This window comes from Aulonocara sp. 'chitande type north' Nkhata Bay, linkage group LG16 (genome assembly GCF_057382095.1).
Source record: "Aulonocara sp. 'chitande type north' Nkhata Bay isolate Kocher_YH1m ecotype deep benthic linkage group LG16, A_spYH_male_GT1.1, whole genome shotgun sequence".
NCBI lineage: Eukaryota > Metazoa > Chordata > Actinopteri > Cichliformes > Cichlidae > Aulonocara > Aulonocara sp. 'chitande type north' Nkhata Bay.
This window is the reverse complement of record NC_141359.1, coordinates 25,370,922-25,393,724: the sequence shown is the minus strand read 5'-3', so window position 1 is coordinate 25,393,724 and position 22,803 is coordinate 25,370,922. Positions and strand designations below refer to the sequence as shown.

At 39.2% G+C, this 22,803-nt stretch overlaps 1 protein-coding gene across 4 annotated transcripts; it reads right to left on the bottom strand.

Annotated features, from left to right (window-relative positions):
- Positions 1-254: 254 nt before the first annotated feature.
- cobll1b (cordon-bleu WH2 repeat protein-like 1b) lies at positions 255-22,157 on the bottom strand. Of its 4 annotated transcripts, XM_086265724.1 has the most exons (14): positions 21,719-22,157; positions 21,404-21,484; positions 9,276-9,464; positions 7,124-7,328; positions 6,813-7,038; positions 6,616-6,660; positions 6,421-6,515; positions 6,004-6,240; positions 5,745-5,874; positions 4,123-4,333; positions 3,953-4,038; positions 2,426-3,825; positions 811-954; positions 255-729 (listed from the first exon to the last, which is right to left on the bottom strand). In XM_086265724.1, the coding sequence occupies exons 1-13, from the start codon at positions 21,757-21,759 to the stop codon at positions 847-849; spliced, it is 3,054 nt and encodes a 1,017-aa protein (XP_086121850.1). In that variant the 5' UTR covers positions 21,760-22,157; the 3' UTR covers positions 255-729; positions 811-846. The 4 variants fall into 4 exon arrangements, with proteins under 4 accessions (XP_086121850.1, XP_086121848.1, XP_086121849.1 ...); XM_086265722.1 differs by lacking the exon at positions 21,719-22,157 and having other exon boundaries at positions 21,404-21,642; XM_086265723.1 differs by lacking the exon at positions 21,719-22,157 and having other exon boundaries at positions 4,123-4,330; positions 21,404-21,642.
- Positions 22,158-22,803: the final 646 nt, after the last annotated feature.

Below are 22,803 nucleotides of genomic sequence, written 5' to 3'. Positions count from 1 at the left end.
GGGTTACCTTTATACCTCCTTAAATGGGGCTGATAATGCAAGCATTCAAGCAGGTCCCAGTATCCCAGCAAGGAATGAAACTCACTGGACTCACATGTAAGAGAAGCTACAGGTAAAGTACAAGCTGCTTTAAGTCATGAAGTGGGATCCGGTTTTACCTGTTGTGAGCGAGTGACTGTTTTCAGTCGGATCCAATTTTGCTCTGCATCATGTGTGCAGAAATCAAAGCAATGATTATAATAATAAAGGCAACCGGCTTGATAAAAGCTTTATTCATAACACTGCTTGCCAATGACAATAAGTGTACTGTACACATCAGTGTCTTTCTGCATATAGATTAAACAAAACTCTGTAATACTTAAATATAGACAGGTCTGGTCTAAACATCCAGTATTATTTAGATAATACATTTTCTTAATACACCCAATAATATTACAACTCAGGAAATCACTAATAATTTATCGAATTGTTCTTATTTATCATCTCTGAGCACTCGAGTGAAAACAAAATAAAAATAGAATCATTAAAATGTGCAGCCGGGGTTATATCGCTTAATGATGTGAGAAAATAAACCAAAATTTAGCAATTGTTAATTAACAAAATATATGATTTTATGTATGCTGTTGGAAACTACTAAAGAAAAAAAAAAAAGGGGGGGGGGGGCTTTCTTCTTCTTTGTCCTGGGATAAAGGGCTCCAGAGAAGTCAAAGCAGGCAGGACAAGTTTCTCCTGAAAGAGAAAAATATGTTTCATTCAAGTGTTGTGGAAACATTCAAGAACTTCTATTGTCAAGTGTTGGTTTCTGCTTACTGTAAATGATATGCAGTCAGAAGAATTAAGGCACTGCTATGGACCGGACTCTCCCGTTTGAACATTGTCACTATTAGATGGCGGTTCACCCTCTTCGCTCTGTAAAGTAGAGCCATTGCTATCCACCTCGCTATGTTCACAGTCCTGTAATGCACAGAAAAGAAACAAACTGCAATCACTGGATTTCACTGCTATTTCAGACAATATAAAAGAGGTAAAAGACTGCAATATCTTTTAAGGTATTTCCTTAAGATGTGGGCTACAAGTGGGATTTGTTGTAGAGAGGGGAAAAGGATCATCCCTACACAGTATAATACAAAAAAAGTCATACCAGCCATTATGTCTTTTAAGTATAGCTATATACATCGTTGAAAAAAGAAAGCACACAACACTGCACCATTAAAATGTGGACTATTTCCTGAGGGTTTGAAATTGTTACATGCTTCACTGAGTTAATTAGAATTAACCTTGATTTTTCATCTACGCACAATAGTCCTTTTTATTTACTGCCTATTGAGAAAAGTTAAAGATTAAAAAGGAATTCACAACTTAACTCTGTTCAGGATGCATAATCTGATTTGTGAATTACCAGCAATATATCCAAACATTTCTATCATGTGGCATGCAAAAAAACAAATAAATGTATTAAATTTATTTACTTTGTTATTTGCCTAATAAATCTTTTTTTTTTTTTTTCAATTTTAAACTAAACTTGAAAGTTTTTGACAGATTTCTAGGATGTTTTCCTATTTTTATGAAAGGCAGAAAAATAAATTTGTTAGTTACATACTGGTTAGTATTAACTGATTATGTGTGCTTTTAATGTACTGGGAGTGACAAACAAACCAAATTCTATATTTGTTGCTCAGTTATTAGAAAATTGTTGTCTTAGGCCACAGTTACAAATCACACTGATCAAAACTCAGACAGCATGCGGTTATGAAACATGCAGTCTCATCATGTCCACAACATCCCGCACAAATAATTAAGAAACCGTAAAGTGGCTTGAATTGTTTAGTTATTCATTGCCAGTGGATTGCGCCACTCACTCATCCTCGTCTCGCTCACAGCTTCTCTTATCATTTCCTGAAATTAACTATTAACATACAAAATGCTACACCACAACCTTACTGATCTTTAATTTCAACAGGACAAGATAAACATTCAGTCAGGTAAAAACACGCAAATCCCTATGCTTTGCCTTTAAAGGCTTTGGGAATATAGCAGGTAATCTATATTAAAACCAAAATTGAGTTTTAAAAATGGGTCACATGAACTATATAACAGTATTCCATTATTCATCAGAGGTTATAATATTTCTGAGACTCCCCACGGGCCAAAGCGTAACAGCCTTGCACAATACCAAACCAAAAAGCCCAACAGCATTTGGAAAACAATATTGTTATAAGACGAATGTCTTGACACTCTTGTCTACATCTGTAAACCTCTTAATGGAAAACCAAGTGGATGTGTTAACCATCATAAAGGAGGCTATATGTAGTATAAACAAGCTACAAATAATAACTGTAGTCACGTAAGTAGATGATAAATTTATTTTACTTTAACTTTTTACTTACATATTTTAATGTCAGTGTGAAGCACTATGAACACTAACCTTGAGTTTAGATAACTGCTTTGACTCTGTGACAGATGAGAGACTTGGAGTTGGAGAGACAGGTGGTAACACGGGTGAGAGAGGTGGCTTTGGCCGATAGGTAACAGAATGACTCCTTTTCACAGCCGAGGACACTGCCTGAGCAAAGCGGGACGGGGTGGCAGGAGAATAAGGCCTGGGTGCTGCAAAGCTTCGAAATTTTTCCAAGCTTAGCCCAGTGCTTGGCTCTCTAGCTGGCAGACTACTTTGCCTTGTCATTCTCATGAGGGGCACATTCCTGTTGACCTGTTTAGGGGTCAGCTGAATATTAGCGGCCCCTGTTGTCTCCTCGTCACACTGCGCAGGAGGAGGAAGAGGAGGGGGTGGTAAGTTTGCTCTTTCTGCACTTCCTTGAACTTCCCTCAGGCCAGAGCTAGAGTTGGCGCCAAGACTCTTCTCTGCTGCTGAAGTTACATAATACCCAGGTGTTTTTTTGTGCTGTGACAAGCGGAAAGAGGCAGGCTTAGGTTTCGTTGCAGGTGGAATTTTCATTTCCTTGACCTCTGCTGGGGACCCAGCTGGAGATGCCCCAACTGAGGATGACACCTTGTCTGTGTTACATAAACTTGTCGGTGATGACAACTGAGTAGATTCAGGTATACCTCCATTAACAGTGTGTTGATTAGTAGCAGTGTTAGGCAGTCCATCTTCCCTGTGTAAAGTAGAATGCAGCTCACTTTTTTCCTTTGAGACTTCCTGTTCCATCTGTCTTGTGCTCTCATCTGAATGAGCAGAATCAGTATTGAGTACCTGTTGTGAGGCTTCAGTAGGCGTCTCCAGTGTCAATGCAACTTCAAAATATCTCAGTTTCTCCTGAGATTTCGGAGGCACAATAGTATACGTCGTCATCCCCACCTTGGGGATGTAGTCCCTTGTAAGTTCGTTGGAAGGCTTAGGCTTTGGCTCAGAGTCTGTGGCATACATAGGTGGCACTTTTGCTGTGACAGGGGCACTTGGTGTTGAATCTTGGCGTAATGAGGTCTCCGAGGTGGGGGGTAATGCTTGCTCAAGCTCAGGAGGTCCCAGATCCTCCGTCAAAGTGGCCATATCTTTTTTCCCGGGTGATTCACAGACGGGGGCAATTGCTGGTGAGGAATCTTCGTCCGCGTTGTTTGGCGGGGGCACGGGGAGCTGTGTGAAATTTGATTGCACTTGAGCATCTTCTCCAGTGGAGCATGATGTGCTGGTGGCCACCGAATTCTCCCTGAGGCTTTCAGCGTTTGCTTGAACAGAGGCCTGTGTCTCCGCATCCAGCATTACAGGCGGTGGGAGGCTGCTAGTTGTAGTACTGCATTCGGTTTCAACACTGTGAGTTGCAGACTCCTGACAGATGGAATTTTCAACTTGAAGTGGGACACAATCTGTAGAAAAGGGAGAATTTTTCATGTGAAACAGGCATTTTGACCTTCTTTAAGAGCAGACTTGCTTAATTAAGGCAAAATGTAGAAGAAAAAAAAAGTAGAAAACAATATTGCAGTGCAAACCCACTAGTATCTGCCAGTTCAGATGAGTCTGCGCCATCAGTTTTCCTCACAGTCTGAGTTACAGAATCATTCACTGTGCTCTGCTGTTGACTGGGAAAATAAAACAAAGAATTAAAGGTATTGCTAATGCAAACATGTCAGACTTGAGTTTCATTACTAGAGTTAATTTCGTACTTGCCATCTGAAGACAGATCAGGGGACTGATCTTCCACTGACATCATGCTCTGTATCTCAACATCTGGGGACGGGGAATGTGGCGAAACATCAGATGACGTGTTGAGGCTGTCGTCTACTCCTTGCATTTTACTAGCAGTTGCAGACATTACAGATGCAGTCATCTCCTCTTGCTCCCTTATTTCTTCCAGTCTGTGAGCAGCATCACCTGCTGGAAAGCATGATAAAATAAAAAGCAAGGTCAGTCAAAGGCCTATTCTAATACAGAAAGGACTCTAGTAGCGTATCCAACATCATATATTTATAAAACAATATTTGGCCAAAGGGATGTGTTGGCTGTAAATTACACACAATTTTTAATACAACTAATGCTATTATAAACTAAATCTGCCACAAGGAAGGTGCCAAGTTTCTAATTTAAATGGTTCTGATAAATAAACTCCACTGAACGATCCTTTACACTTCATTCTCCCTTCTCCAGTTCTTAATTTAGCGCTACGGGAAGCACTCGCACAGGGGCGCTGAGCTAAAGGAATTTCAAGGCCATTTAAACAAAGCTTACTGTTCTCACCCTCTGATCTCAGCAGCCACTGAGCCACACTAAGCTACGGAGCAGACGACCTCTCTCTGTGAAGTTAGCGCTGGGAAAGATCAAGAGCAACCAGTGGATGAAATGATAAAATGTTTAGAAGGAGAAAGCAGTGACTGTGCATTCTGTAGCTGTGAGTTATGACTGGGGGATAAGTGACGAGTGAAGGGATTTTGGATAATAATAAAAAAAGGAGTTCTGAGACTTTTTAACGTCAAAGTAAAAGTAAAGAAAACAAAAAGAATCACAAAACTTACTTTAATAAAAGCACACCACTAGATATCACCAAAATATGGAAGCTAGAAAACAAGCTGTGATCTTCGTTCTGTCTTTAACTGAAGAATATAAGCCAACCTTTTTTTCCCTCAACGTCAAATAACAATATTTTTAGGTTTTGCTTTAAATTGATCTATATACAGGACGGGCGGAGTTTCCCCTCACAGGACAAATACAGCAAAGGTTCACTGTGTCTACACAATCGCAGGAAAGTATTTCTCAACCAAGAGAAAAAATGTTAAAGAATTCAAAACCTGCAGAGATTTGGAAAATAAGAAAAAAGCTTCCTTGTGTATTTTCAAAATATACATGCTTTGATATTTTCAAAAAGGAATTTACAGGTGTTTGAGGACAAAATACTAAATATAGTCAGGAAAACAGGGAGAATAAGCTCAAGAGCAAAAACACTAAACCACAGTAGAAGGGCAGAGATTGTGCAAGCAACACCATACTGGCACAAACTCTTGTTCACAAATGAAAAATAAGACATGCCAAAAGAGCCACTTTTAGTGTGTAATTGTGCATGCTCTGAGCAGTGTATACAGAGGTTCTCGGGATGTAAAATGAAGCACTTTGCAATTAACACCACTAGGAGGCACACAAACCAAATGAACAAAAAACAAGCTTTAGCAAAATTCACTGTTGAGCCCTTCGCACACATGCCAAAATGTCACACATTTAATCCAAATCTACACTACAAAGTCACTTTTATTTATTTTTCATTATCACTCAATGTAATGTAAATAAAAGACCAAACCTTGCACATTTTCATCTGGAAAAACAGGTTCTTGAGCAACTGCACTTGGAGATGCAGGAGGAGGCGGCGCCTTGCGTTTGGTTCTCTTCAGTGAAGACTCTGCTGACGACCCATGACTCAGGCCACACACCTACATAAAAAACATTTTTATTTTAATCAGCGCTCAAAAATAAAAGACGTCGCCTTTTATCTTGTCAGTTTCGAATTTTGTCAGAGGTTTGCTCAGATATCAGACACACCATGTTAACAGTGGCCTCACCTGATCGCCGTGCAGTCGAACATTCGGTTCAGAGTAGAGCCTCTGGCGAGTCCTAGGGTCAGAGGTGCAGCTCTGAGATACGAGGATCGGAGGCTGGGGTGCACGCCTCTTCTTTGGCGCATCAGTCGAGATTGTCGGAGAGCCGAGCGGAGACGAGTTGGAGCTGGGCAAAGCCATACTGAGTGGTCGAGGCTTGCTCACGAGAACAGGAGAAGCTGGGGCACTGGCTGTCGTTGGCTTTAAAGAACAAACATCCAATCAGAACATGATAAGAAACCTGTTTCCAAACAACACAGTGAACATTAACTAATAGCAAACCAAAGTAAACAAACCTCCCTCTAAAGATTTCAATGTACTTTGTGATACAGCAACATCCCAATTAGTAAAATTAAGATACTTTTTCTAAGTCACATTTACCTGGTCAGATTTTTTCTTGCTTTTTCTGAACACGCCAAAGAGGCCTTTATTTTCCTTTTCTTTTTGAGTTTTATCTTTGCCCGGTGTGACTGTTCCTGAGAAACAAAGAACAACCCCCAAAAAACATGCTGTTATAAAAACAGAGAGACATGTGATGACTCTGTTGGTGGCGATCGTGTGGTGAAACTGAAATACCTGCATAACTCGGTGAGTCTGGACACACAGGCGTAGCAGGTTGTGCTGTCGAGTCAAAAAGCATGAGGTTTAGTGCAGAACGTGAAACACACAACAATGACACACAACAAGCAAGCTGGAAAGGTAGAGCAAGAAACACATGGGATAGCCAATATGCAAAACCAGTGAGTTTGGCCTTTTACTATAGTAGCACTCACCTTGTGTGTCTCTTGCATAAACCTCCCGTATTGCATAATCATTAAGAGAATTGGACAAGTTTAAAGGGGTCCTTGATTGGACATCTTTCAACAGGATTGTTGTCTCTACGTCAAATTCGCATTTCTCACAGATTGCTGGTAATAGTTCAGCAAGGGGGACTCGAGGATTTACTCGCAATATAGTTTTCTGGGTCTTTTTGTAGTTTATCACCATCCGAACAGTTGCCTGGAGAACACAGAAGGAGACAGGTTGATAATCTGTTGTGGTGTTTACTGTGTGTGAGACTATAACGTTCAATGTATTCATGTACCTCGGGCATCTGAGGACCTGTCTTCTTATTTTTATCCTCCCCTTTAGGTTTAAGTATGATCTTCTCTGCATCTAAAGTTCCTATGAGAGCACTGGGTTTGAGCTTGATGTTGTTCTTGTTGGAAGTAATCAGCTCTAAAGTGTGACTTGAGGGGTTCAAGCGATACTTTGCACAGAGTGTCACCAGAAGATCCATTAGGGGTTCGCTGAAAGATACACAGAAATAAATATGTATGATTAGTTCAACATAAGGAAAAGGAGACATATCATAAAGAAGCAAATGAAAGTTCATTTGAAAAAATGTGACATAAAGTCTCAAAAAAAAAGTAATGAAAACTATTTTTAAATCAATTTTTTTTCACTGTAAGTCCTTTAAATTGCTTTAAAAAAAAAATATCAGAAAAAACATTTAAATCCCTTATTGAAAAGGTTACTAAAATTTGAAGATGATCATCTAATAATCTGTTTACCACGGCAGATTCAAATCATCCATGTAAAAAAATAAACAAACAAACAACAAAACTTATGTCACGCAGTGACAGAACTGATTAAAAAGCTGCAAGAAACAGTGCAATGGAGAAATACAGGGATTTAAGTCAGCAACAGCCATGCAACATTGTAGCTTTACTGACACTGTCAATATTGTCACAATGTAACAATGTACCTTGAAAATAACCTCTGTTGTGTAGCAACTCTAAAGAGGCTTAGACACAGGAAAAAAAGGTCAATTTAATCTGATCACACTGGATTAGTTTCGGTCATTTCTCAACACACAGTGCGAAGTGCAAAAGATAACTCTGAAAGAATATTTATAAACTGTGTGCATTGTGAGAAAGATAGTGATAGCTTAAGTAAACGCTTGACTAAAAGTTTGACACACATGTGATTACAATCATGCAAGTCAGACTTAAGAGTCTGAATTTAGGTGTATTTAAATGCTGCATGGTGCTATTCAATACCAACTCATCCAGGACCACAAAACTACGCTTTTGAGGGAAAAAATATTACATTAAAGCAAAAAATTAATGAGGAAACACTGCATCTTAATTTAACTGGACAAAACCAGATCCTTTATATTTACATGAAGATTGTGTTTCTTTCTCGCAACCAAACTTTCAGTCACAGAGCTCACTTTTTAAAATAGTCAATGACGATTTGAATTTCCAATTTTTAGGAAAGGGTTAACACTCACTGAAGGATGTAAAAACCTTAAAAATATCATCATTTAATCATTTTACAAAATAGCCTTTTTTTGGTAAGTGGATTTGTATATTGCTTTTCTACTCTGACTGAGTACTTTTGTAATGTAGTACTTCTATTAACCGATTCAAAACATACAAAAAAACCACATTGTACAGTGTAATATTTTATGTCACATTTAACCATCACACACGCGCGCGCACACACACACACACACACACACACACACACACTGAGCTATTTAAGGGTCAGTCTCTTGCACAAGGACACTTTATAAACTGAAGGTGCCTGGGATCAAACCACCAGCCTTCAGTTTAGAAAACCTCACATACTTCCTGAGCTACAGCCTCACCAGAGAGTGCATTTCACTCTCTGTAATATGTATTCCTTTGATTTCTATTTGGTAGGCATTTGCACTCTTTTGACTTCATGGGTTTGGATCTCAAGGCAATACCTATTGAGTCAGTTTTTTATTGGGTTCTAGAAATTTGCAAGTTACAGCTTGCAATGCTGCCGTTTGTTTCTAATTAGATGATGTCATCTTGTTCCATGTATCTGCACAAAATCTCATCTCATTTTATTAGCTCAGCACGCATACGGCACATCATTTCGCAATTTTAATTGAATCTTTTTTACGAATTTCTCACATAATTGCCTACAGGCATTAGTAAACCACGCAGTATGCAAAAAAACAACACTCCAGTATATTGAGTTAATCCAGACTGATGTCTGAATAAAAATAAAGAGACACAAACATGCCGTCTAAAACCACAACCTGCAGCTATCCCACCTGTTTGACTCATAGACTTCATGCACTGACTTAGTTTACATCAGTGTCACGATTTAGTGCTTAATGTTTTGAGTATTAACACACACCACGTGGAAGCAAATAACAAAAATCATCCTTTACACGCACACTAAGTATATACAGATATAGATAAAGTGATCTGTACCTTCCATGAACTATGGCCGTTGTTTCCACTCCACCAGGCAGAACCACGGTCAGAGAGAGTTCTTTATCAATAAGGTTCTCCTTCTGGTCCATCTTTAAATAAGGGTTTCCTGGGTACCGCTGGGAGAAACCTGGGGACTCCAGCCTCTTTAATCCAGGCGGGGATGGTGCTTTGCTTTTGGTCGACACCCTGAAGTTGGACAAGAAACAGTAAATTATTTTCAGGATGGCTTCATTATTCATAAAAAGTCTGGCTTCTGCTCTGACAAAGCCAGACAAATGAACATTTTAGAGTTTACTGGGGTTGCTTTCCCTACTTGTGTGTGCATTATAAGAAATGTCATTAAATGGTTTCTGGGACTTCAGACAATATTCTGATTGAAAATCAAAATGCACTAGACAGAATGAAAGAAATCTTTCTTCCTCAGGTTTTCACTAAGCAATGAGGGTAATACATGAAAGAGATCAAGTTCACTTTGCAAACAAGTCACAAGACAACCAAGTGAACAGATTTACTCATTGAGCCTGAAGAAATGGCTCTGAATGGACAGACATGTGAGAGACTGATAAAAAGATCCAAGCTACAGAGCTCAATTTCAGTCACAGAAACCGTGCAAGGGAAAATGTAGTTTTATAGTGAAGTGCTGTTCCGTGTGTACAAGACTGTGCATTAGTGTACAGCACTTGGTACAGTTAGAAAATTTCTCTCCAATGTGTGCAAATATGACAAACACAATTTGAGTGTTTGTCAAGGCTCAACATTCCTGAAAACTATGTAAATAAAGTGTGGTAGAGAGCAGTAGCAGTTATCTGAGCTTTACAGGCTGATCTGGCTGCCACACATGCACACACCCACACACACCTTTTATTCAAAGACTTTCTGTCAGCTGGCCATCTGTTAGACATATTTAAAACATCTGTGACAAGTAGAATTTCAAATAATGACACCGTTTCCACAAAGCTTTTGACTATAAATTAAAATGTTTTGATTTGTCATTATAAGGTTTAAAGATTAACTGTTACACATTTTGTTTTGTATTGCCTTTTGTCTGAAGAGAAAAAAAAACCAAACAAACAGCGGATGCTGTCATAAGAAAGTCGAATAAACGGCACATCTAATCAGTGAGTCAGTCAAGATTCGCTAACTTTAGAAACTTCCAGGTGTCATTTTTTTTATTTAGTTGGCGTAAGCGTAGATTAACACAAAGTTCTGCAGACCAAGCGCTGTGAATTACAGCCTGCAAAGTCTTACGTGGGGGCACGTCTTATTCAAACAAAGGAATCCAAGCAATGCAAGGTCACTTGCTCCACTCAGCCGAGTCTACCAAAGGACTATTAGTATCGCTCTGGGGGTGGATGTCCTTAAACACTATGACATTTATATACACCACAAACACACACATTTATTTAAAAAAAAAAAAAAAAAAAAAAAAAAAAAATACAAGAGTAATGATACTCTTCAGACACTATAAATCATAAAGTAACATATAGGACTTTACTTATACTAAGTTGTATATTATGAAGTGCAGAATCTTTAGAATGAAATTTTAAAAAGAATACATTGAAAATGAAACATGCTAGTAAACAGCGCTGCAAACATATGCTACATGACTATGATTATGAGCCTACTGTTCTAAGACTGGGAAGCTGGAAAAATGCATCTGCAGCCAGGGGCTAAGAAAACTAATTTTTAATATAGTAGATACCAAGACCTCCAGGACTGATGACTGAAAATATTCAAAGTTTACAGAATCCTGCGTATGCCTGCTATGTAGTGTTGCTCAAATTCTCCAGTTATCAAAATTGCCACAATGCACTGTAAAAAGAAATCAGAAAGTGATGGTTACTGACAACATGGCTGATAGGATTTGCTTGCCTTCAAGCCTTCCAGGCAGGAAGATTCCTTTTCTTTTATATTATTCTTGGTTTTCAGCTGCAGTTGTGTTAGGTTTAGGAAAAGATCATGATTTGGGTTGAAACACACCCTTTAAACAATGTTTATCACCCCCCAGAGAGCCTGCCTGGCATGAAAGCCTTCAAGGCAAACTTCTCCCATGTGCAAAAACCCTACCATCACAGTGAGTGCTTTTGAAAACTGACAACACATTGCATGCTTTACTAGTGAATACTGCGCAGCATTTACAGCATTATTGTTTAATAGTTCCAAAAGCATACACTTGACAGGATGTATTACCTTTAAAACTGAAAGGAACAAATAAATTCTGAGTGAACAAAACAAGAAGGTCAACTGCAAACCTCACTCAAACCAACATCCATAATGTAATCCATTAGTTTGTGTGCAAAGTCCTTTTCTGACCTCTTGGAATTGCTAACCAGTTTCAAACTTGTAATTGACATCAAATACATTATTAAAATATAACCTTGAGATAATGCCAATCAAAGTCGTTATTTAGTCTTAGCATTGCTGTCAATGTACAGCGTGTATTATGAGGGAAAAAAAAAAAAAAGCTCCCTTGTGCATCATCACTAAACAGCTATTTTATGTCCTGTTAGATATCTCCACCACCGCTTTGCCTCTTAAATCTTCAGCTGATTCAGTTACTGTAACAGTTTGTACCTATATCAGACTCATTAAAACTTTGTCCATTAGAAAGTTGTGCACATATAGACTTTACATTAAGGCCAAACTTGTACTTAAGAGAATAACATAACAGTAAATCCTCTCAAATATAGTTTTAGAGCAGGGGTGGGCAACTCCAGGCCTCGAGGGCCGGTGTACTACAGGTTTTAGATGTGTCCTTGAACCAACACAGCTGATTTAAATGGCTAAATGACCTCCTCAACATTTCCTGAAGTTCTTCAGAGGACTGGTAATGAACTAATCATGTGATTCAGGTGTGCTGACCAAGCGTGATATCTAAAACCTGCAGGACACCGGCCCTCGAGGACTGGAGTTGCCCACCAGTGTTTTAGAGTCTTGAAATAAATATGTGATCTGCACTTCAACCAGACTTGAATACCATCGTCTAACTTGCTTTCACAATACACATCTGAAAATGTTAACATCTAAGTAGGCGAAGGGCCTTTTTAACAACACAGTGAAAGAGTTTGGCGATGCTGTGACATGAAGTTCTCTTGCTGTCCTGACTTTGCCTGTATTTCCACAACACACATTTAACTGCACTGAATTACATTGATGTCATAATGTTCACCAAATAAAATCTGGAAAAACCTGTTCCAGTGACTATGCAGCCTTTTAAAATCCATAGACCAGAGCACAGAAAGAAATCTTAAGTAAGAACCAAATTAGATTTACTTTTTTACACTTTTAGACCTCTTCTACTTTGAGAAAAGAAAAAGAAGGGTTTACTAAATTAAGTGTTTGACCTTTGACCAAAATTCCTATTAGAAAACAACAATGCATCAGTCTTATATTAGAATGAGTCAATTAAAAGCTACAATGTCTTCAAATGTTTTAATCACTGACTGTTTGGATTTTAACCAGACAAATCAATACAGTTCAAAGTTCAGAGGTGTAGTCTGCTGATTTCAAAGCTTTGTGTCGACACCATTTTTCTAAACACGCTTATCCTCCCCATCTTTGTGTGTTTGGTCACATTAGAATTGTGATTTTGTTGTGAGTAAATCTCCGATAATTGTACAAATTTGCCACGCACACCAGTTCCTCTGCATGTTTCTAAACTGACAGGTACATGCGTCGCAGTGGAGGCAAGCTGTCGCTTCTGCAGCACCTGGAGCAAAAGCATTTGTCACACTCCTTTTGCATGAATATTGCCATCTTTACTTTGAGTTTTGCAGGACGAAGAGCAGTAATGAACAGTGTTAGATGAAAAATAATAAGCAGGCTACAAAGATGGTCCCGGATCACCACGTATAACTCAGGAAATCCCTACAAATGACAATAGAAATTCTAGACAGACATTCACGCTGTTCTCTGCTCTGTGTACAAAGTGCTGATTCCATTAGTTGGGGTTACTCATTTGGCAAAACATTTGGAGGATAATCTAAACCTTTTTTAGATACCCTGTAAATGAACCCAATAGCAAGATAACTAGTTTTACTCATATGCTTTGTTCAGTGGAAAAAATGCATCATGTGATATTTGACTGAATGCGCCAAACAGAAGCAATTAATAAACCCCTATGGAAAAATACACAACAGCTTTGCATCGGTTCCAGAGTCAGCTCGGTTTATACAGCTGTGTCATCAGTGATCTTTATCATCACATATTAGGTAGGTGACAAACCCAAGACACACAAGCTGGTTGGTTTGTGCCATCCCAGCCTGTGTTGATGAGTGGCTGAATGAGACGGAGACATGTTGAAGCTTGACTGTGCTGTTTCATTTACAGGTTTCTCTGGGAGGTCCAGCACTCAAAAACAAGCCCATTTAGCATCTGAGAACAAGCCTAATGGACATGATCACAGACTACCAGGAAATAATAGAAACCTGTTGCTGCTGTGCCATGTCTTCTACTTTATCATAAGATAGTCTTGTAAACTTTAACAGCAAAAGCAAATGAACTGGAACATTCACTATGATGCCTTGCCTTCTTTCTCGATATAATGGCAACAAATTTGCAAACTGGAATGTGTGCAACATTAAAACAGATAAAGACAGACACGTGGCAAATTAAAATAAATAACAACACAAACTATCTTAATGAGGTGTAGGCCACCATCTGCCACTAATAACACAAACTAATTCTTCCTTGGCTTTGACTCTGAGTTTCTTGATCTCCACTGACAGGATATTCTGTCATTTGGTGTTGTGATGACGGTGTTGGTGAAGAAGAAGTTGAAAATCTCCCTATTGTTCAACTAGGTTTTTATCTGGGGATTTGGAGAGTCATAGCACATGATTCACTCATACTCATCAAATTATTCAGTGCCTGCCCGAGGGATGGACACGCACTCATCTTAGAAGAAATCACTCCCATTTGGCAGTCTTTCAATTATAATACAAAAAGGTAATCACTCAAAACTCCTTTTTTACTGACTTACAGTACAATACAGTCTTCAAGCATGATAAAGTCATCAAAACCCCTCAAAGGTTTCCAGTTCTATATGTCAATAACAGACATAAAAAGTTACGGTTAGAGGTCTTTTCGCCATGTTTCACACAAGATATCTGGTGCTAGATCACAGGAAAGATGCATAAATTTATATCTCCTTGATCAGATTTGGGAAAACAATAAAGAGAGATGTAGGCATAGAATAAAATCTTAATTAAATCTGTCATGCAAGTGCTTCTACAAATTGTTCTGCATGTCATATATGGAAAATATTTTTTAAAAGACAGACATCAGATAAGAAAGATCGTGTATATAGACACTTAGCTGTGCTTTACAATAAACAGCCAAACATGAAAAACATAATCTGACCATCAGCAGGAGCAAACCAAAGGATACCCAGATCCCCCACATAACATACATGCTAGGCCACACTTTTACCAGGAAAAAAAAAATGTAATTGCATATGTATATTTGTTTTCTACTAAAGTCAGTTAAATGGAAGAAGGATCAAATAGGACTAACTCTGAAGAAACTAAACCAAGAATAATCTAAAACACAAACACAAAAACATATAATGATAATGAAAATAATAATAAAAGACTACTGTGCTGTACTAGCAGCTGCTGGGTAGCTGGATGGCCCCTTAGGGAATGATGGGTTCATGCACGAGGAAGCAAACAGTTTCTCTTTTTTTTTTTTCTTCTTTTTCATAGAAGCCCTTTGGTCATACTATCAGACAACACCCTGATTATTTTAAGAAGCAAGAGCAACAATTCAATGCTCCAATGACCAAAACACCCCAGATCTCAACCAGCAGTAGCTTACTAGCAGTCAAAAGTACAGGCTCAAACATGCCACAATGCAGGAAGTCCCACACACCCTCAACTTCAAGTCAGAACACACATACTGCTAATAGTCTGAATGCAAAAACAGTGAGTACACAAAAGCCTTTCAGGGTCCTCTCCAACGCCCTAAGAACACTTAAGTAGCAGCAGTGTTACGGTGTACAGATAATCACACAGACGGAGCAATGAGAAGCAGAAATTAGAAGAGCAGGTGAGAGACCTGCTTTTCCTCTCAGTGTGCCAGCAGTTCATTCCAGGCTCTTACCTCTTCACCTAAAGTTGTTCCCGCTCAAATAACTTCCATTCTGCTGTGTGTCTCCCATGAGTAGTCAGACAGACTAAAATCTAACAGTATAGCTTTAAAGGGCCCACCTTAAAGCCACGCCCAAAGCTGTGACATCAGAAATCTGCCTCCTGTACCCAAATCCTATCAGCCCTCTTGCTGTGCCTCTGAGAGTTTTAGCACTCTCCCAGTGGCCATGAGCAGAAAGGTAAGCAGCTTTGCCTCCCTGGGCAGAATCCGTGGGCGGAGCCAATGGACAGTCTACTGGCACACGCTGCAGCATGTGTGCTCACAGTGCACTTGGTAAATATGCTGAATTGTCATGTGTTTTAATCATGAATGATCTACTCATGATGGCAATGATGCAATTATGGCAGTAAACAAACGAGAGAAGTCAAAGGGATTGCATGCTAATTTATTTTATCTTCTCACTGGGGCTTAAACCCATCCTGGAAATTTTCCTGCTCACTAACTTCCTCAGGTGGTGCTGCTGTGTTTACTTTTCATTAAGACATTGCCAACTCTTCAAAACCACACCTTACTTCTGCAGAACTGACTCACTCCCAAACCATGTTAGACGAGTTGACAGTTACGCAAAACAATAATGATAGTGCTACTTGATAATCAAAGGTATGAAAATAACATGTACTTTGTAACAGCATGTAGTTCCTCTTCATAAAACCGAGAAGCCCGGGATTTGGATTGCGTTGAAGCATTAAGTTCTGAAGTTTCACCTAATTTTCCTCACTTCAAGAAGAAAACTCTGAACACACACTAAGTATACAACACTAGAACTAACAATATTCTAAAATAAATAGAGATTTCCTGTGTTAATTTGCTCCAAACACTGTGACCGACTTGAAACTCTTTATTTTTAATTTTTTTTGCTTTATTTAGGAAACTGTACACTGTCTGGTACGGAATACATTTGATTTTCTATTGTGAAATGAGTGCTTATTGCCAGTGCTTTATCAGCAGGTCTACACTTTCACTTTAGAATGTGCAATCCACTCTACAAACACCACCACCAAATACCATCGAATGATAAGGAGGATAAAAGATGAATGGAGATGTTGGTATGTAGCAGACTGGAAGGACAGAGTTAGGGAGTTAGCAAAAAGATTAGTTGCTGCATCTGAGAATCTCAATCTAATTACATCATCAATCCATCAATACTCCTACACTTACATAACCCATATACAGTCACACAAGTGATTCTCTTTAAACCCTAACCTATTATGACAAACTTGTCCCATTTTCAAGATTTCCCACCCTCATTTCTGCCTTCTTTACTCTATGTTTTGTCTCCCAGTCACTCAAGGACAGCCTAATAGATGTTGGGGCTCCCCCACAGTCAAGCTGTCTGTTGACTGCCACTAAAATATTTCATTACTAGAGAAGGCAAACACAGTGGGCCACCTCTGCAGATGGCGGCTAGGTGACCTAGCCACCACATTCAGTGTCCTCGCCGTGAAGGAAAAATCCCTCCTTAGTGGGGTGGCAGCTCCCCCATGCTGGATTTTCAGCCAATTTGTTAAAGACGGTCTGATTTATTCCTGCGCACTGCAATCCTAATATAGCCAACCCCCATCTGTTACCTGCAATTTGTGACTTTGAGCTTCACCTTCCTGCACCACCCCATTTTTCAGCCCACATTAAACAGAATCCCTTATCTTCATCCGCTTCATCTCCCCTATTCCCCCTTCACAGAGAAATCATGACAACTGCATTCACCCATTCAAAAGACCACACCTACACTTACCTCCTTGCTCAAAATATATTTTTATCACTTGTATAACAATTTTTTTTATCGCAAAAAAAGTTATAGAGGCGCATAGCTGGAGAGACGGCGGTTCCCGAAGAAAGACAAAACACAGGGCCAGAGCCGCAGCTGGTAATTTGGTAAGAGGTCACTCACTGTAAACACAAGCTTTTTAAGGAGGGTCTGGAAAGGCCATTACTTCCTAAGCAACGTGGGATGGAAAGAAATTAGGAGGAAAAAGAGCACATGGACCCTATGAGAACTCGCCACCTCCTATGTGTATCGTTTATTACTGCAAGCAAAACAAAAACTTGTTCCCACAGCGCTTTTTTATATCACCTGATCTAACTCAAATTCTCCAGTGTCATTAACATAAATTTGCAAACTTCTAAAAATATCTAAAGACCGATCTTGTGACATTATTAGCATTTTGCTGTAGTGTATAATATCCGCTTGTCACAATCTGCCTTAGGCAGTTTGCATGTTCACCCTGTGCCTAATGCTACTGCAGAGCCAGAGTAAGCTTGCGGGTCAGTTAGATAATGACATCTGGGTCCATTCAGTGCGATTTCTCGACATAATTCCAGCGGTGAACTGGACCTGCTATGGTACATTACCCTCACTTTATCACTAAGCAGCTCAAATATTTTCACACCAAACATTGCACCATAACAAAGCCACGGCTATGTAAAGAAAAATATGTGTGCCAACCATAAAAGAAAGAACGCAGAGCTTTTTTTTCAGGCTGTCTGTGTTTAAATGAATATATTTCAATTTAATAAATCTGTCAGAAAGGTGAACATGAAAGAAGTCGACTGGGCTGCCAGGAATTCTTTTCAAGATACACATAATAGCCCCACTCTGGAAACTGCACAGAAAAGATAAGGCCCAGTAATTATTACTTCAGTCTCTGTAGATTTCACTAAACACAGATTTATTATTTTTGTTTTTTAAAGGGACACTTTAAATAAAGTTACTTAGCGAGAGAGCAAACATCCCCCTCGAGTCATAATTTCAGCTATCACACGGTGTCCTCTTTTCTGAAACAATGCAGCGTTGTTTTCAGTGGGGGGGATCTTTCAAAAGCACGGCATGCATTTGATTTTTTGCTGATCACATTAACTGAGACTCTTTACAGCATGGAGTAATACACTATGTCTAACTGCAGTTTTTACAAAACCATGCCACAAAAAGCACCACAGCTGGAACAGCCACACTGCCTGGATCCACACTCCAAAGTATTTCAACTTCCTGCTCAGTTTCAGTGTGAATGCCCTCGCTGAAACTGCTTACGTGCCTGTTTGTGTCACCCTGCGGTTCATTAAGTTGCTACACTGTATGTTAGCAGATGATAAGGCTCACAAGAATATCAATTCATTAGCAGTCTGACAACTAGTAAAATTCAACATAGGAACTGTGTAGTGCTTCAACGCGCATATGCATGACAAACATACTGTATGCACAGTGATAGTGCCCTCTAGAGAAATATATCATGGTGTACAACTTCATATTACACCTGCCTTTTATTGTCCTGATGCCAGTTTAAGCTTGTCACTGGGAGAATGTCTTGTTAAACAGATCTGCAGTAAACTTAACTCACGCCTGTTGTGATTTGCTGGCCTTTTTCTATATCTCATCTAAACAACACAAACACTGATAATGAAGGTCATGCAAATGAAGGGAAATTGTTCTTTGTGACATAAAATGTCTGAATGTTGTTGGAGATATGTAAAAGTTTCTATTGAGGCCACACAAAGGCCTGATTCATGCGAGGTCACCCTGAATGTTACACAGGCTGAGAGTGGGAGGCATCCAACTGTTATGCCCTGGAAAAGTGCATAACAGAAACAAAGAGGGGCTACATGCAGGCAAGATCTGTGCACTAAACTCACTTAAACAGGTTGGTGTGAACCTCAGCGTTTTAAAACTAGAAAAATATTTGGGTTTTTTTTTTTTTTTAAAGAGAAGAAGAAAAAATTTGAACTAATATTCTTGTCTGTTTATTAAGAAGTTTTGCTGGTATTTACGGTCAGTGCCTTGGATTCAGTCTGGTAACAAAGACGAGCCATTCTTCCCCATTTTCTGGATGATAGCCATTTTGACTGGTTTAGCCTCTTCAGTTTGAAAGCATCCATGAGATAAAACACCCAGTATTCAAACACACACTAACTCATTACCCGTAACAGCTTGTCGTTTTCTCATTTTCCTCTTGCTTCATTGCATCTAGTGGGTGGACATCTTTAAATCACACCCTTTGTCTTGCCGTTTGAGCACACAGAATCTGAGTGGGACTTCTGATGGCACCATGCTGTAGGCCAAATTATAGATTTTTCTAAAAGACGACAGACGTGTTGTCTCTAGGTATAATTTCAACAAAGAAAGGGGAAAGACTCTAGCCTATTTGAGGCCCTGTGTTTTCTGTACCTTTACTTTGGTCACTGTGTTTCAAATTCCACATGCCTGCATTCTTCAAGGGTCTCAGTTTGATCTGTCAGTCTTGTCATAGTTTTCATCTGTAACTCGTGTGAGCAGCTGTGCCCTATGACTGCCTGCACGTCAGGGAAACAGCTGTGGCGATTCCCAATACCTTAACTAATTCCACATTTTACCCCCGAGGGAAGCCAGCCATGTGAGATCATGGTTTAAGGTGTGTCCAATTAGTGGGGCCAGCTCCAAGCAGTCCACTGCTGGAGTAGGTAGGAATTAAAAAGCCTTCTTACTGGACATAATAGTGATGATTACAGTTAGAAATGGTTTTCAAAACTGTGTTACTGAAATGCTAAAAGAAGACACTAAGAACTGAAGGAGGAAAGAAACACTACCTATTGTCAAAATAACATGTGTATGTGCTAGCAACATCTCTGCTTGAAAACAAATGACACATAGGTTTTGAGGTCAGTGCAGTCACACATAAATCTTCATGTATGACTGCGTTTCAAAAAGCAAGAAGCAGTGGGTTAAGTCACCCCAATTCTAATAAGCCAGAAATAAGACAGGGAACACATGTCTTCATCTACACCCCAGCAGCTTATGGAGGAGTGTGGTTTACTTTTCCAAATAATACTCAAACCACAGAGAGATTTAGGTAGTCTGCTACTCCCCGTTGCCAGGGAGTGTGGCTGTGCTCTCAGATGACACAATACTTATGAAATATGAATAAAAGTCAGACTGAAAGAGCTGTGTTTTTTTTTTGCTTTTTTTCAGTGAACTATAATGTGCCGGAATGCTATTTTAACAAATGAGGAAATCACAGTATGCAGGGCAGGACTGGAAACTTTGTATAGCTATCGTGGAAGACTGAATTGGAAACTGTCATATGCTCAAATTCTCCATCTCACCTCTAATTTCAATCTGAAAATCTCGGCAGATCGCCTCTGAATGCCAAAAGAGTGAGGAGCGGCTATAAAAAAAAGCTCTGGAAACTCACTCTACCCTTTTAATGATTCCAACCACTGGAATACAAGCAGCTGACATCATCTCCAAGGCTATGAACCAAAAGCTGATGGGAAATTCCATCCTGTCATATATGCACAGCATTTTTTAACTGCAATTCAAACGTAACAAATCAGTGTTTGCATTACAGAATATCAGTTTCAACCCCAACACACACACACACACAGGAAAAAAAAAAAAAAAACCCCACAAAAAAAAATGCCTCCAGGCTCATCACAGAGACAGGGGGCAGAAGGTTTTGCCTGCAAAATAGTTCCCATGACCTCTGCATATGGTCAAGGCAATTTCTCAGTAAAACTCAGAGAGCAGGAAATGAAGAGAGTTCAAAGGTTGAAACATCTACAACAACTGACTCTGCTAAGATGTACTGAGTGATAGGAATGTTAGCTGAAAGTTTCTTATGCAGATGCATTAATTTACTGGTTGTTAAAAAACAGCTGGCCATGAGCAGCCAGTTGTTGTCAGAACCCCATTTGCTAGCGTTAGGTGGAAGGGTATCACTGTGATATTATATTTCTCCACAATGGGAAAACTGATACACAATTCCATGTCATTATTTCAGTCTTTCCTACTTCTGTTTTCTTTATTCATTATTTTTATTATTATTATTAGTTTTTTTTTGCAGATCAGCACCACGGAGATTGTTCAGTTAAAAAAAAACAAAAAAACAATAAAACATGATTAATGGGCATAACACTTCTGCTGGAACACGTTAGATCCTAATGATTTCTGTGTTGGCTGACAGATAAAAGTTATTACAGCTGGCAATCCAAATGACTGCTCTACATACCTCAAATCAGAGCTCCGTGGATGAGACTGGGATCCATGATCATCCATTACTAAATTCATTGGTTTGACAAACTCTCCCGGACTAGTCAAACACAAACAAAAAGCACAATTCATTTTTAGTGGGAGCAAGCATACTAAACGTTGTACCAGTTTGTCAAACCTGCTGCTTTCAAGTGATGCAATCGGGCAAATACTGAAATATGGGCGAATCCCACATGAGGTCATCAAATTATCATTCGCATCCAGTCGTTTTCCTCCTTTCTTTGTATACAGAAAATGGCATTATGATTTAAACTGATTACTAATCACGCCTTACCATGAATGCAGCTGGTTTTCTAAGCAGCTTCCAACTTCCATCGGTGTTCCCAAAAAAAAAAAAAAGTTAACCTTAGTTGTGGAGTCCTACTGTCTCGATAAGAGATCCATGACCCCGTTTTGCAGTGCGGTCGTTCATTTTTCTGCGGACCATCCTAGAGTAGTTTATCCTCCTCCGTCCCTCCCTATGAACCACATGCAGTCATATATGTGTGTCTATTGACACACTGCACAACTCTGCCAACTTTTCTGTGTACATGACGCTGCATCGCAACACTGAAGCGCAAAAACGGGGCGTTTCTCTCATTTGCTCCCTATTACTAATGTGGCTTTCAGAATATAACGGCAGCGCATTCAACTTACAACTTGGCATGAACACGTGAAAAAACAACCCAGCACGACCATCCCGTAATAAAATCCACAAGCGTAGCCCGTCAAAAGACTCAAGAAGCCTAGTTGTTTTTTTACTTCCTTTTAATAAACGCTTTATTTGTCTGCAGCGACATCATGAGGGTAAATGTGGAAGCCAACAATCCCCCATCCATGCATATAATAAAGTTAAAAGTTCCAGTCTGTTAAGTCTTAAAAATAAATAAATACATAAACACTGTAAAGCGTATCTTGGAAAATATATGGTGTGTTCAGTTTCTGAAAGATCTTGACTGCAAATAACATTAAATCACACCTGAAAAATAAATGAGAGTATTGTATTTAAATCTATGCATTTTCCAGGGCTCCTAAAAACAAACAAACAAAACAAAACAATATTTCATAGACGTTGCTTGTCTTCCTTTCTCCAGTCTTCCTGGAGCATTTGGGTGCAAAGTGTCTAAAACCTTTAGAATATCACTCCCCAGCATATGTAATCATTTAAATATTATTTTTTTCTGACTGATGAAGCATGGAGCTTCATCTGGAGCTTCATCAGTAGAAGCTCCATGCACACAAACTCAACAAAAAACATTACACATAATGCAAATGTCCATCAAGAATCAAGAATCCAGGATTCTTGATATACACTTAGAAAAGAGATCACAGGGCACTGCATCCATTAAACACACGAATAACAAACAACAGCACTAAAAA

Bases quoted from the DNA above. Each gene is read 5' to 3' on its own strand.
- cobll1b (XM_086265722.1), bottom strand. From the start codon at position 21,627: ATGACCTCATGTGGGATTCGCCCATATTTCAGTATTTGCCCGATTGCA. The intron at 7,039-7,123 runs GTACATGAATAC...TGTGTTCTCCAG, and splicing joins CAGGTCCTCAGATGCCCGAG to GCAACTGTTCGGATGGTGAT. The intron at 6,241-6,420 runs GTAAATGTGACT...TGTTCTTTAAAG, and splicing joins GCAAGAAAAAATCTGACCAG to CCAACGACAGCCAGTGCCCC.